This window comes from Lontra canadensis, unplaced genomic scaffold, assembly GCF_010015895.1.
Source record: "Lontra canadensis isolate GAN:19392208 unplaced genomic scaffold, GSC_riverotter_1.0 scaffold102, whole genome shotgun sequence".
Classification (NCBI taxonomy): Eukaryota; Metazoa; Chordata; class Mammalia; order Carnivora; family Mustelidae; genus Lontra; species Lontra canadensis.
The window spans coordinates 6366710-6380364 of record NW_022631096.1 but is presented as its reverse complement, the minus strand read 5'-3'; the positions used below and the strand labels follow the sequence as shown (position 1 = coordinate 6380364).

The following is a 13655-nucleotide window of genomic DNA, read 5'->3' as shown; positions in this document are numbered from 1 at the left end:
GTGGTCAAGAGCTTCCGAGGCTCATCACACTGCTTAAAGGAGAAGCAAGTGACTTGAGGAAGAAACAGACAGGGGGCCCGGGTGGCACAGCTGGTTAAGCATCCAACTCCTGGTTTCAGCTCAGGGTCATGATTGAGCCCCACGTCAGGCTCCTTGTCCAGTGGGGAGTCTGCTTGAGATTCTCTCCCTGCCCCCTACTCCCGGGCTCACATCCACGCATGCACACTCTCTCTCTCTCTCTCTCAAATAATCTTTTTAAAAAATACAGACAGGGTGCCTGGGTGGTTCAGTGAGTTAAAGCCTCTGTCTTTGGCTCAGGTCATGATCCCAGGGTCCTGGGATCAAGCCCCTCATCACACTGGGCTCTCTGCTCAGCAGGGAGCCTGCTTCCCTTCCTCTCTCTCTGCCTGCCTCTCTGTCTACTTGTGATCTCGGTCTGTCAAATAAATAAATAAACTCTTTTTTAAAAAATTCAACAAATAAATAAATTTTTAAAAGTTTAAAAATACAAAGATTTGGGGGTTAGATGAGATACACCACGGAGAATGAGAGAAATGGGAGTACCTAAATTAAGCTGACTCAGAAGTCAAAATTAAATCGACGTCTCACATATAAGTGTTATTAATGTCATTTAAATTAACAGCATAGAACTTTAATGATCTAAGTTTGCTATAAGGATGATATATGATATTCCACTAATATATAATATATACACAGATACCCATGCATTAAAACACTTATCAACTTGACAATTATTAATAATTGGCTATGTAAGTGATGGTCTTCTCTGCTGCAGGATGTGATACGGTAGAGCTGTCTTTTCACAGTACCAGTCCAGAGGTCGAAATGCACTTCAAGCTGTCAAACTTGAAAAAATATTAAATGGGCTGTATGGGTTTTCCTTTTCTTTCCTTTTTTTTTTTTTTGGCTTTATTTTTGCCCTAATGTAAAATTTTAAAAAAAGAAACAAAGAAATTAACAACAAATCTTTTATTCAGCTTCAATTCTTTAAACCAAACTCCCGAACACTTATATCCCACCCACACACCTCACACTGACAAAACGTGTGAACCTCCTGATTGTTTTTGTTGTGTGGTTTTTGTTTTTTTTTTTTCCCCCCGTAGGAAAACAACTTTGGAAATCTGACGTAATCAGTGTAGCTTCTGGTCCCAAGACTAAGGTAGATACAAGGGTTGTCGATTTAGATGCAGGAAAGTTAAACTTTTTCCAGCCCCTTTGAAAACAGGTTTTCAAAGAATTTTATATTGCCTGGCAAAGAATTTTATTCGGTGGTCTGTATTTTTTGGCCCTATCTCTTTTTTAAAGACAGGTTGGAAAATTCTTTTTTTTTTTTTTTAAAGGATTTTATTTATTTGACAGAGATCACAAGTAGCCAGAGAGGGAAAAAGAGAGAGAGAGGAAGGAGGAAGCAGGCTCCCTGCCTAGCAGAGAGGCCGATGCGGAGCTCGATCCCAGGACCCTGAGATCATGACCTGAGCCGAAGGCAGAGGCTTAACCCACTGAGCCACCCAGGCAGCCCAGGCTGGAAAATTTTTAAAGACACACTGATGAAAATTGTTACTGGAAGTGCAACTGCCTTGTGCCACGGCACTACCTTCAAATACAAATTGAAAGACTTTAATCTTGTTTTAAAAATATACACAGAACAAAAAAATGAAGCACATACACTCAAAATTAATAATAAAGACAAGGTATTTAGAAAGCCATGCAGATGGAGGGGCTCATGTTCTATTTCTAAAATGCCTGGCTTATAATGGCATCTTCAAAAATAAAACCAGAGAACTAATTTGTGATTTTTACCTACTTTAATGAATACTTTCATTCCTTTGATTAAGACAATCTTATTGCTTGGCAAGTTTCTCAGGGTATCTGACATACAACCTACTCCATACACAGCATGTCATAGTGATACAGTCACAATTTTACTTCCCTCCAATCACTTCTGGCACATTTCCTAGGCAGGGCCACCTCTGTTTATAACCATGAGAAGCGTAATACCTATAGACCGAAAAAGCAACACAGGTTACCTTTTTTTTTCCCCTCAACCAAAATTTTTATTCATGTATTTCACACATGTTCACGCATCCACTATCCACGGCCCTGTCTCAAGTGTAATGACAGCAAAATGCTGTATCATCTGGCTCAGGTCTGATCAGTCCATCCAGTAAGAAAATAGAATTACAAGGTAAAGAAGTCCAAAAGGCCCAGAAGCCATTTGGAGACTCAGCTTCTAGGCCTGGTACTATTTACTGCTCCCTGTCTGGCCTTGGTTGAAGAATCTCTAAATCTAATTTTATCATCTGTTCGAGATCAGAGCAGATGTGCAAATACAGAGTAATCACACTTGTGAACTTCCCTTAAAAGTGTCAAGTTCCATGCAAATGAACGATTACTCAAAAAACTCATCCATGAGAGTGTCACTCTTCCCCATAACCATATTTCTAGAATAGTCTGTCTAGGCATATAGGCTTTCCAACCCATCAAAGGGAAAAAAAGATATATATATAAAACCCTCTTACAGTTATTTAATTCTTTCTCTGGCAATTAAACTTTCCTAAGTTATTTTATCACAATATTGAATAAGTTTTAGGAACTTCCACCTAAATAGTATTCATACCTTAACAAAATGAGGTTGGAGTCAAAAATATTGGTTGGTGTAGGCTATTGGACAACAACTGTCAGGGGCTGGGTGAGTAATGGCAAGCACAATGGGCCCTTTAAGTACAGAGAGCTACCTTGCAGCAGAGACAGAGACCCCAAACACCAGCTCCTACACAACGTCCTGAGAACAACAACCCAGCTAGCTGGGGAGCCTCTGTACGCTCTATGAACAGTGCTCTGTTTCGTTTTTGTTTTTGTTTTGAACCAAATGGTTTTACCCTACCTCTTCCTTAACTATACCCTCGTTCTCTCATTATCTTGAATTCCAGATCATTTTCCAGGCAGCTACAGTCAACAGATAGGATAGAATGAAGGAGTGATCACAGGAGTAGAAAAGCTTCTTATTTAACAAAAATCTGACTTTGGGCAAACTGCTCAACTTCCCGGGGACTCAGTTTCCTCTTTATTACGTACAATAAATTAGATGCAAAATATCTATCCTCAATTCCTTCAAAACAGATTTCAAGACTTTCCAAATAGTGCATCTGTCTTTATAAATGCTGGAAGCTGGACTATATATCATCTCAGAATGGAGCTCCTGAATGTGTTCGTTTTATGAGTGGCTGTGTGTCTGTCTGAGTTAAAACTGACATTTGTGTTTGCCTCTTCCTCTGTTGGCATTTTAAAAATAGTCTTACACTGAATTCCACTGCTTACTGCCTCGCACATGAAAAACAATATTGAAAATACAAACTCTGAATTACTATCCCATATGGCCCTGCAACTCAAAGAGGGATGGGGTCCCTGGATGGGGTCATCCAGAAGCCTGTGAGAAATGCAGAACCTCAGCCCCCTCCCGCGGGCTGAGTAAATCAGAAGGTGCATTTAAAGGAGATCTGCAGTGATTCACATGCACATTAACATCTGAAGAGCACTGATTTGTGAGTTTCAAAGATATTACCAGCTCAGCTTCCATAACCCAGGATCATTTGGTTTCCCCTCCTCTCCAAGTAGATTTTATTAAATTAAATTCAAACAAAGATGGTAAGTCCTAAGTAAGTACTGTGGCTAGCAGAAGCCACCAATCACTTTCACACTACTCCCAACAACACGCGCACAAATATATTCAGAGGCAAATTTCTCATCCAATATTTAGAAAATAAATTTGCCTTTATAGTAAGCTATCAAAATCTGTGAATGATATTACGCAAAACACAGCTACGCCAGCGTGAGTTGAGCCTTTGAAGGATGCAGAAAGATTTCTTCCCATACTTGCCTGCCAACCACCTACCTTCTGAAATTTCTGCAGGATCACTTTCCTGTGGACTAACCTGATTTGAGAAATTTCAACATTTGATTTTAGATAACAACAAAGCATCTGAGAAATTCATTCTTATTCAAGCTTCACATTGCTGCAGTGATGCTCTCCCCCCCATGATTCCTCCTAGTCTTACAATGCCAGCTTGGGTGGGTGGGATACTGGCGCGCTAAGGTCTCTCTTTCTGGGGAGGAAGGCCCTTCTGCACCTTATGAACCAGAAACTTGGGGATAGAGAGTCAAAATCTGCATTAAGTGAAGCTGTCACTGACCAAACTTGGAAGGCAGCTTTTGGCTTTCCAGTTTCCTTATATATGAAGAAAGTACTGGTCATAGAGGAAGAATTCGGGCCTCGCCTTGTTCGTCTTGTTAGTAACAACATCAGGAAATGCTCTGAGTCCTGGAGTGGTCTGATATACCTGAGAAGCATCACCCGGGTGTGTTGTTTCTACTCAAGCCCCAGAAACACAACCCAGGACTCCTGCCCCCAATTTCTAGTTCAGTGAAATCGGTGGGGAGGGACAGGGGATGGAGCCCAGCAGACGCGGTTCACACCCCGTGCTGCACACGCACGCCCGCTTTCAGAAGAAAATACTGCAAAAGCACCGCAGAGTTCACAGCAGATTTCTAAGGCAGTCCAAAGGGAATACGTGAACATCCGCCTAATTCTGAAAATTATCTACGCACAGCATGTGTGTGCGCCCGGTAAGGCCATACGACGCAATGTGGCACAAACAATTAAAAGTTCTTCTCAAAGTGGAAATGCAAAATAGAACGAATATCTATTTTCTATAAATGAATCGAGCCATCTGCCTCGAAAGAGCAGCAGCAGGAGTACCCAAAACAGCAGAAACAGCAGCCTCTGGTGTTAACAATCTACTCTGAAATCTCATGCTCCACATTTCGCCGGCAAACAAGGCTAAAAATACAAGACATGCAACAAATACTCTCTTGGGATCTGCCATTCCATGGATGGCGCATTCAATCAGAGTAATATTTTCTGTTGAAATTCAAAATTGAAAACAAAAAAAAAAAAATAAAGCAAGCTATCATATTAGAAACTGACGTTCAGAATTTTAAGTGTGGTTCCAATCCCAAAGTATATTAAGCTGAATGGTGAGAGGGTGGTTGTTTTCGTACAACACAAATCTGAGATTTATCTGAATGTATTTATAGATTTATTTAAGCTACTCTGAATTCCTCTACAACTCTCACAGTGATAGAGAAATAATTTTAGTCCTTTTGTCACCAAAATATAAGGGTTGTTTTATTTTTGGCATAGTTTAGAAAACAGTCCTTGTTGTAGGGCTCTGGGGCAGGATGGTGTAAGTTCGAATCCAGACTCCTCCATCATATCTCTGTGACCTTGCATAAGTTATCTCACCCCTCTTTGCCTTCCTTTTCCTATGTTAAAATGAGAATACTACTTACCTCAGAGTGCAGGGTTTTTTTAAGTTTTTATTTATTTATTTGACAGAGATCACAAGTAGGCAGAGAGGCAGGCAGAGACAGAAGGGGGAAGCAGACTCCCTGCTGAGCAAGGAGCCAGACTCGGGGCTCGATCCCGGGACCCCGGGATCATGATCTGAGCCGAAGGCAGAGGCTTAACCCACTGAGCCACCCAGGCACCGCTTCATAGTGGTATTTTAAAGACTAAATGAGTTGACAGACGTAAAGCATTTAGGATAATCAATAGCACACACTGAATACAATAATTGCTATGATTATTTCACACTCAAACAAGGCTACAAAAATGCCTCCTCTTAAGGAATAGGCATGATGTAAAGAGCGGCAGCAATCGGATGGTGAGATCTCATGCCAAAAGCGGCCATTTAGCAAATGAGGGAGGCGAGCTGCTCAGGGGTCTTCACCTAGAGTTTGCGGTTCTCACTACAGTAAAGTCCCCGCTGGCCATGCAGTCATGCCATCAGTTCATGAAGGCATTAGGAGGGGGAGGAGGACAGAAGAGAAGACAATGACATGGCTGGTCAATGACTGGCACTTTTCTGAGTATGGGATTAGGATTAATGGCAAAAGTGCAATCGAAAGGCATCCCCAGGGCGCCTGGGTGATTCAGTGGGTTAAGCCTCTGCCTTCAGCTCAGGTCATGATCTCAGGGTCCCGGGATCAAGCCCAGGATCGAGTCCAGCATGGGGCTCTCTCTGCTCAGCAAGGAGCCTGCTTCCCCCCCAACCCCCCACACCCCGCCTCTCTACCCACCTGTGATCTGTCAAATAAATAAATAAAATCTTAAAAAAAAAAAAAAAAGCATCCCTATCGGGACTTTCTGTCAGTGTGTGTGCCTGTCCATTACAGGGACACCTGTATCTCCACTACCACCTTCTTTAAGAGGAGGTTATAGAATATAACTTTCTTTGTACATATTCCTGTCTTTGGGATTAGAAGTGAATGTATGTAGCCTGGGTCTCTAACTCTCATATTAAAAAAAGAAGAAAAGGCACAAGACATGGTATCAAATATTCACTACCTCCTGTACAACTAATTCCTTGAGAAAATCTTTATAGAGTTGCAACATTTTAAGCTAGGTACTATACATAGTAAAGGCGGACCACAAAGTCATGGTAGAGAGAAACGTGCTTCCCTAACTAGTAAGAGGCAGGGTCTGGGACTACCTGACTCACCCAGTTGTACAGTTCTGAGAGCTCAAGGAGGATTCCGGCCCCATAGCTTTTCCCACCCTATGGGCCACCACTTCCAGAACCACACACATGTCAAAGACTGAGGAAAGCCATTTATTTTTCATAGGAAGACCCTGCAAAAGAACAACTTTCTTTCTAAGGGCCAGATTAGAACAAATAATCTCTTCTTAAGAACTAAAATACTTGAAGGCATTTCTTTTTATTTGTTTGTTTGTTTGACACAGAGAGAGAGAGATCACAAGTAGGCAGAGAGGCGGGGGGGGGGGGGGGGAGCAGGCTCCCTGCTGAGCAGAGAGCCTGATGTGGGGCTCGATCCCAGGATCGGAAGACCATGAACTGAGCCGAAGGCAGAGGCTTAACCCACTGAGCCACCCAACTGCCCCGCTTGAAGGCATTTCTTGAGCAGAATACTTTGTCAGGCAGGAAAACCAGCAGCCATAGACTGTTCAAGCTAAGAGCACAACCCAAAAAATCAGAAGAAAACATTCCTGGGAGGAAAGTGGGAGAAAAGACACTTTCCTCATAGCACTCTGGAGGGAGAGTTTTTTGAGGAAAAGGAGCAGAATGAGATAGGCCAGAGATGGGAATTGGGGGGTGGGGGAAATGGGGGTATATAAAGCTTGTTAAGAAGGAAATGACTATGGATTTTAAAACGCATGAACCAGGTAGATAAATGGATTTAAGTATGTGTAAAGGGTCTGACCCTATTATGCCCAGAAAATAAATGTGTACCTTTCTTGCCCTTAATGCATTACTATAGCAATTATAAGGAAGATGTCATTGTCCAGGACATTTTTTAAAGCATGGAACTGTGCGGAAGTTTAGCCTATGTAAGATTACCTCACTCCCTGCCTTTAGATGAGGATATCTTTATGTACAGTATCTAATAAGGGAATCACAACCAGATCTACAGCACTACTCCCGTTTTCTCAAAGAACAAAAACAAATCAACATGACAACACGATGTGGATTCAATTAGCACTTGGCAGGTCATGAATAACTTTTAAACAACCTTCTTTTAAGTTGAAAAGTGTTAAGATATACAGTAATCATGGCACCAAAGTGCCTTCCTTACAGTAGGCCAGCAGTCAGGAACATAAATCTGAAAACGTAAGTCTTGTTTGCAAAGGAAAGAACCAGAACATTCCTCCTTGGGCCATACCAGTTTCTATGGGCAGTCCTTTGTCCCAAGCATCTTCCTCTTCCAGTATATTCATTTAAAGCCCATTATCTGAAACCTCCCTCTGATTTTCAGATGGTTTTACATTAAGTATGGAGGAGAAGAAAAGGAAAAAAAAAAAAAAAAGTTGGTGCACTCATCTTGCAAACAAAAGCATAAGTCATTATAAAAAAAATGCTACTGAATTGTTAAATATTCTTAGATCATCAACGCAAACTGCATAATTCTATACACCCTGTGGTCTGGGGGGAGGGGGCAGAATACCTTGGTTCAAATCAACATGGAAAGACTTGCCAAAAAAAAAACACCTATTTCGTTGGATAAAGAAGAACAACCTGAGGCCAACCCCAGAGTCTGGTGAGACGACTCAACAAACATACCACAAGAGTGCAACTCATCTTGCTTTTAATGAATGGGCAGAACTTAAGTATCACTGAAACACATCCTTTATTCTGAAAACTCCATGGTGGCCACCTGCCCAAAGCCAGGTGCCTCAGCTTCACAGGTTCCAGAGCTGGCTTACGGCTCATTTCATGCAGAATCCCTGACAGATGCTAAGGAACGGGCTTCATACCCCCAAAACATAAAATACTACAAGGGAAATATTAGGCAGATTTACTGCTCTATTCCATGTGTCTTGAACATTACTATGATCTGTGCAAGACATTTTGTTGTAAATAAGCCTGCAGAGTGTACAGCATGTTTTCTAGAAGACCTTTAAAGAACAGCTTGCAGACAAGAGGTGCTAGCCTTACTTTCACAGCCAGCAAAACTCCATCCAAGAGGCTTCTGGCATGTCCCCACCTCTCGTTGGGGGCTAGCTTCAAGACAACTCCAGCAACCAAATTCCAAGGGGTCAGTACTCAGAGTCAGGTGCTCTTAGGTATTTGCACATCAAACAGCAACTGGGAATTCAGACACTTAGAAAATTTAGAAAAGGCCCGCTTTTTCCCCAGAACAGTGCATTAAAACCAACTCAGAGCTGACTTTGCAAGGAGGCATTCTCCAGAGTAAATTAAATGGCTGAAGCTTGTGCTTCTTCCAGCAAAGGGAAAGAACCAGGCTTCACCAGAACCCAGAGTGTGCAATCACTGAGGCTCATTTTTAAACCTTTGCTGCCTTTTAAGAAGGCTGCTCCACCAAAAACAAAAACAAAAAAAGAAAAAAAAAGTTTTCAGGAAATGAAATGCAAATTGTCACTGAACAGGACCATAAACGAAGCTTCTATCTATCTCTCTTTTTTTTTTTTTTTAATTCTTCATTCTAGGCACCCTGACTGCTTTTAACACACCGTTAGCTGTTATAAAAATTAGATTATGTTGGTTCTTTTATGATTGTGGTCAGCCCCTTCCTCTTGTCTCCCCGCTACTCATTATGTTCAGGATAGCCAAGAGAGCAGGTGAGGAGGTCAGCTCAGTTTCCCCCTCTTGCCAGACAAGCGTTAGGTAAATCATTCAGTGCAATTACATATTCTAAACCTAATGGATGGCACACACGGAAGGAGAAAGGTAAAGACGGGCGGGAAGGAGAAGCTTCGGGATTATTTCAAAGGTAAAGCCACAATACTCAAGCTATGTCTCAAATCGCTTCTGATCGTCTTCAAAACAAGTCGGCGGGATTTATCTTTAACTTGATGCTCCCGGTTCTCGTTCACAGTGGAGGTGAAACCAGTTGCAAAATTTCATTCTACTGGAGTCCGGAGGATCCAGGAAAACGGGGCTTGTCTTTCAAAGTCAGCAAGAAGCGGCGGTTTGAGCCCTGCGCTCCCTAGCTCCCTAGCTGGAGGAGGCACCGGGTAGCGGCCGGGTGAGCGGCCTCCGGCCAAAGGCTTACCCCGGCTCCGCACAGCGGGCACAGCTAATCGTGGGGGTTGCACACAGCTCTCCCCGGCTCCCGCACACCGCGGCCTCCTCGAAAGAAAGCCCAGTGCTAAGACCTCGGGTTAGTGTCCCCCGTGGGTTGCCAAGCTCAGCGGACTTTAGCTTGGGTGTCGCTCCCCAAAGGGAAAAGGCTTCCTCCCCATTCAAGCCCACCCTACAGAGACTCCCATCACCCCGCCCCTCTCCCAGGAACTCTCGGACACCACTGTGCGCGCCCACCCGTGGTCTCTCGCCTTAGAGGCAAGTGGAGAGGGCAGGGGAGAGCGAGACTGGAGTGAAGAAGTGGGTACCCCGGTCTGCAGCAATTGGGGAGGGCTCGGAAAATGGAGCAGGCGGTGGGCGTCAAGGGTAGGGGCCCCCATCACAGCAACCTGTAGGATTGCGGCTGATCGCAAACTTGGGGTGGGAGGCAGCGGTCCCCTCCGAGGTCCTCCGCCCGATTCCCACCCTGTGGGGTCCGCGTTCGCAGAGGTGCAGCGCGCAACTTGGGAAGCCAGCGCCATGGGCGCGGGTCCCGCTGGGTCTCGCCGTCGTCCCCTCGCCTCTCCCCCGGCCCCGCCGCCCGCTCCGCCCGACGCTTACCTCGGGCAGCCGCAGCCCCCGCCGCCCAGAAGCAGAGCCCCAGCCACGGGAGCCACCGGCGCGCCCCTCCAGCGCCTCCTCCTGCGGCGGCCGCTCTCCCCATGCTCCTCGCCGCGCTCGGAGTCCGGCTCCTCTTCCACGCCCCGGGCGCCCGGGAGAAGCACGGTGAGCCGAGGACCGAGACGAGCGGGTCCCGGAGGTCTTCGGCGAGTGAATGATCCACGGCGGCTCCCTACAGCCCCGGGGCAGGGCGCTCCGAGCCGCCGCTGGCCGGGCACCGGGAGCTAGCACGCGCCCCCATAGCCTCCCACGGCTGGGCGACCGCTGCCGCCACGGCCACTGCCGGAGTCGCGCGTCCTTTCCGCAGCACCTCTCGCCGCGCTCCCGCCGCTGCCGGGTCCGGGACTACCGGGCGGAGGAGCGAGTCCGCATCGCTAATGAGATCCCCGCGGCCGCCCCTTCTCCTCCCCTCCGAGCGGCAGCCAATGAGCCGGGCCGGGGCGGGGCGGGGCGGCGGCAGGCCGCGCGGGGCGGGAGGCCGGGAGGCGCAGGTGAGCCCCGCGGCGGCGGCACGCGCCCTCGGGTTCCTCCACGCACCGCAGATGGCCCCCGCTCGCGGAGAGAGGCAGCGGGTCCGGAGCCCGGCTCGGGGACGCGAGCGCACGCCTGCGGACGTGAGTGGCGCCGGCGGGCCTCTTGGAGGCGAACCCGGCGCGGAAAGATGTGAGCATCTCCGCAGCCCAACTCAGATTCTGCCGCTTCCAGGAAACCTCTGTTTTGTTCAACTTTGAGCCCTTTTTCAGTCCTGCCTCTCCTGCTTCCATTTTTTAACGTCAGATCAGACAGCACTCCGAACATGTTCAAAGAAAAAAGAGAAAGCCTTAAATGCCAAGTGGGGAAAAATAACACTAGAATAAATCCGTTATTGTAGCTATGCTAAATCTCCATGCATATAAATAGAGAGGTAGGGAAATTGCAGTCAAGGGTGCATTAAGGGGTATGTGATAGATTTTTATTCCTACCTTTTTTTTTTTTTTTAACTTATCTGAAAGCTTCCTCATTTCTGACGCCTCCTGGTTTTGTTTGTTTTAATCTGGGCCCTGGGAATTGCCTTTCTTCTAAGTATCAGGGAAAGTGAGTCCTGCTGGCCTTTGTAACAAGAAGGAAGAAAGACTTTTTCTTAGAAGTGTGGTTTATTTTGAATAAACTGTCAAATCTTTGTTTAACTGGTTTTGAAAGGACTCATGGTTGCCTGTTACTCTTCTCTCCGGAAGTGGTAACTTAGGACAGATTGCCTTAGATCACAGAGTTTCAGAGCACAGAACACACCTGGGGAGTTGGCCTTGAGTCCAAGACTCCACAGTCAGAGCACGCGCCATCTCTCACAGCACTGAGCCCGTAAAATGGTGCCAAAACTCAACCGGTTAGAACACATGTCCCCTTTTGCCTGATTGCCCCCAAAATGAAGTCTTGGCTCAAAAGAAAACCTTCCCAACCGTTAGTTCTTCACTGCCCACACTCAATATTGATAGAAGTACTTCTAAAAAAACCCCATATCTCTCTTGCCAAAGTGCTCCATGCTCCCAAACACCTTTCTCCGGAGAATAAACAGTTTAAAGTGAGGTAATTGTTCTGGATGAGGTAATTGCGTTAACTCACTTTCTTCTGAAGAAAAAGAGGATAGGAGGCAGAAAGATTGATTCCCTGATAAGCACATATGCCATCCCTCTCCTGAATGCCACCAGACCTGTGAATGTCGGGGAGAGGAGCCAATTGCTTCCTCCAGTCTTCTTGCAGCTCAATAAAAGGTTTGAGTCCTGGTCAAGAAAACCAAGCTCTGGGGAATGAATGCTTCAAAGCAAAGACTAATGTGGGGCTGACTAGGGACTTGCCTGAAAATCTCTTTGGAATCTTGGTAAATGAGCGTTTTGTCCTTTTCCTCTGAGAAGGTGAATTGAGAATTAATCTACCAAATATGCTTTACCTGTCTTCTGGAAAATAGTCATTCATCCTCTGACGTTCCTTATTCTTCATGAGTATGTGGCAGTTCTATCACAAATGAGCACTTTCTAAAAAAAAAAAAAAAAAAGTGGGGGTGGGGGAGACTTACTATGTTTCCAAGATAGTATTTAAGTATTACTACTGTCCCCAGAGGGGAGCAAAAGTAAAAACAATTTTATTTAAAAAAAAAAAACCATCTAGGGGTCCCTGGGTGGCTCAGTGGGTTAAAGCCTCTGCCTTCAGCTCAGGTCATGATCTCAGGGTCCTGGGATCGAGCCCCACATCGGGCTCTCTGCTCAGCAGGGAGCCTGCTTCCTCCTCTCTCTCTGCCTGCCTCTCTACTTGTGATCTCTGCCTGCCAAATAAATAAATAAAATCTTTTAAAAAACTAAATAAAATAAAATATCTGGGAAATAGTTGAGCTAATATTAATCATTAAAGTAAATCATTAAAGTAAAATTGCAATGACAAATGCAACGGGAGAGAAAATAAGAAAACTTGAGTGCATACCCTATTCAAGGAAATGGTTGTTTCACATATATATATATATATATATATATATACATATATATTTTTTTTTCCCCCCTTGGCAGAACCAAATCCTAGAATATAGGTACTATTATCCCTTATTGGCAGATAAGGAAATTCAGGCTGAGTATAGGAATAACTTTCCCAAGATCACGTAGGTAAGTGTCCAAACATCAAGAATGAGACATGGGTTTGTGCGATTCCAAACCTAAGATAAGGTTGAGGTGGTATCCTTTCCAATCAGGTGTTCCAGAAATAGATACTCCACTCATCATCCTCAGTACTATTTTGAGTTGAGAGAAGTTGGATCTTCAGTATTAACCCCCACATATTATACATTATTTATGAATTATATACCACACATTAATTAATTCTGTACATTAGAATATCCTGTATTAATCTAATTCTGGCTATTTTTAAACATCTATGAATTGTATCCCATTCCATTTGGAGAAACAAATTGAATAGTCACTACCCAGGATCAACGTCTCCAGCCAGCAAGGCATAGTAGAAGAACCAGCCTGAGAGTCAGCAACCAAGGGACTAGGGCCATGACGCTGCCCGGGATTGGCTCTATAGCCCAGGGCAAGTCAACACCTGGTTTCAGTTTCCTCATCTGGAAAAGGAGAGTATTTAACTAGAGGATTTTAAGATCAAGCCTTTTTAAGATCCATCATTTTCAACTGTGGCATGTAATGATTTTGAATACTCAGTACAACCAAATCAGAAATTAAGCCACTGTTCTGGAATTGGGGCAATTATGTAACAAAGGCAAAATGTGCTCTAGACAGTTTATTTGGAATGATAGCCACCCTAAAGATATTAGCTGTAACCAGGTAACATTAATTCAGTGAACAGACTTGGTAGTGTTTTCCTCAATTCTTT

General features: G+C 44.7%; 1 protein-coding gene across 10 annotated transcripts in view; it reads right to left on the bottom strand.

Moving 5' to 3' along the window:
- The window catches only part of UNC5D (unc-5 netrin receptor D), a 529170-nt gene extending 518510 nt beyond the window's left edge, over nt 1-10660 (bottom strand). For all 10 annotated transcript variants that reach the window (XM_032838130.1, XM_032838133.1, XM_032838131.1 and 7 more), the window contains exon 1: nt 10242-10660. In XM_032838130.1, coding sequence (XP_032694021.1) covers nt 10242-10344 — 103 coding nt within the window. In that variant the 5' untranslated portion in view covers nt 10345-10660. The remainder of the gene's footprint in view (nt 1-10241) is intronic.
- Between the last annotated feature and the right edge of the window lie 2995 nt (nt 10661-13655).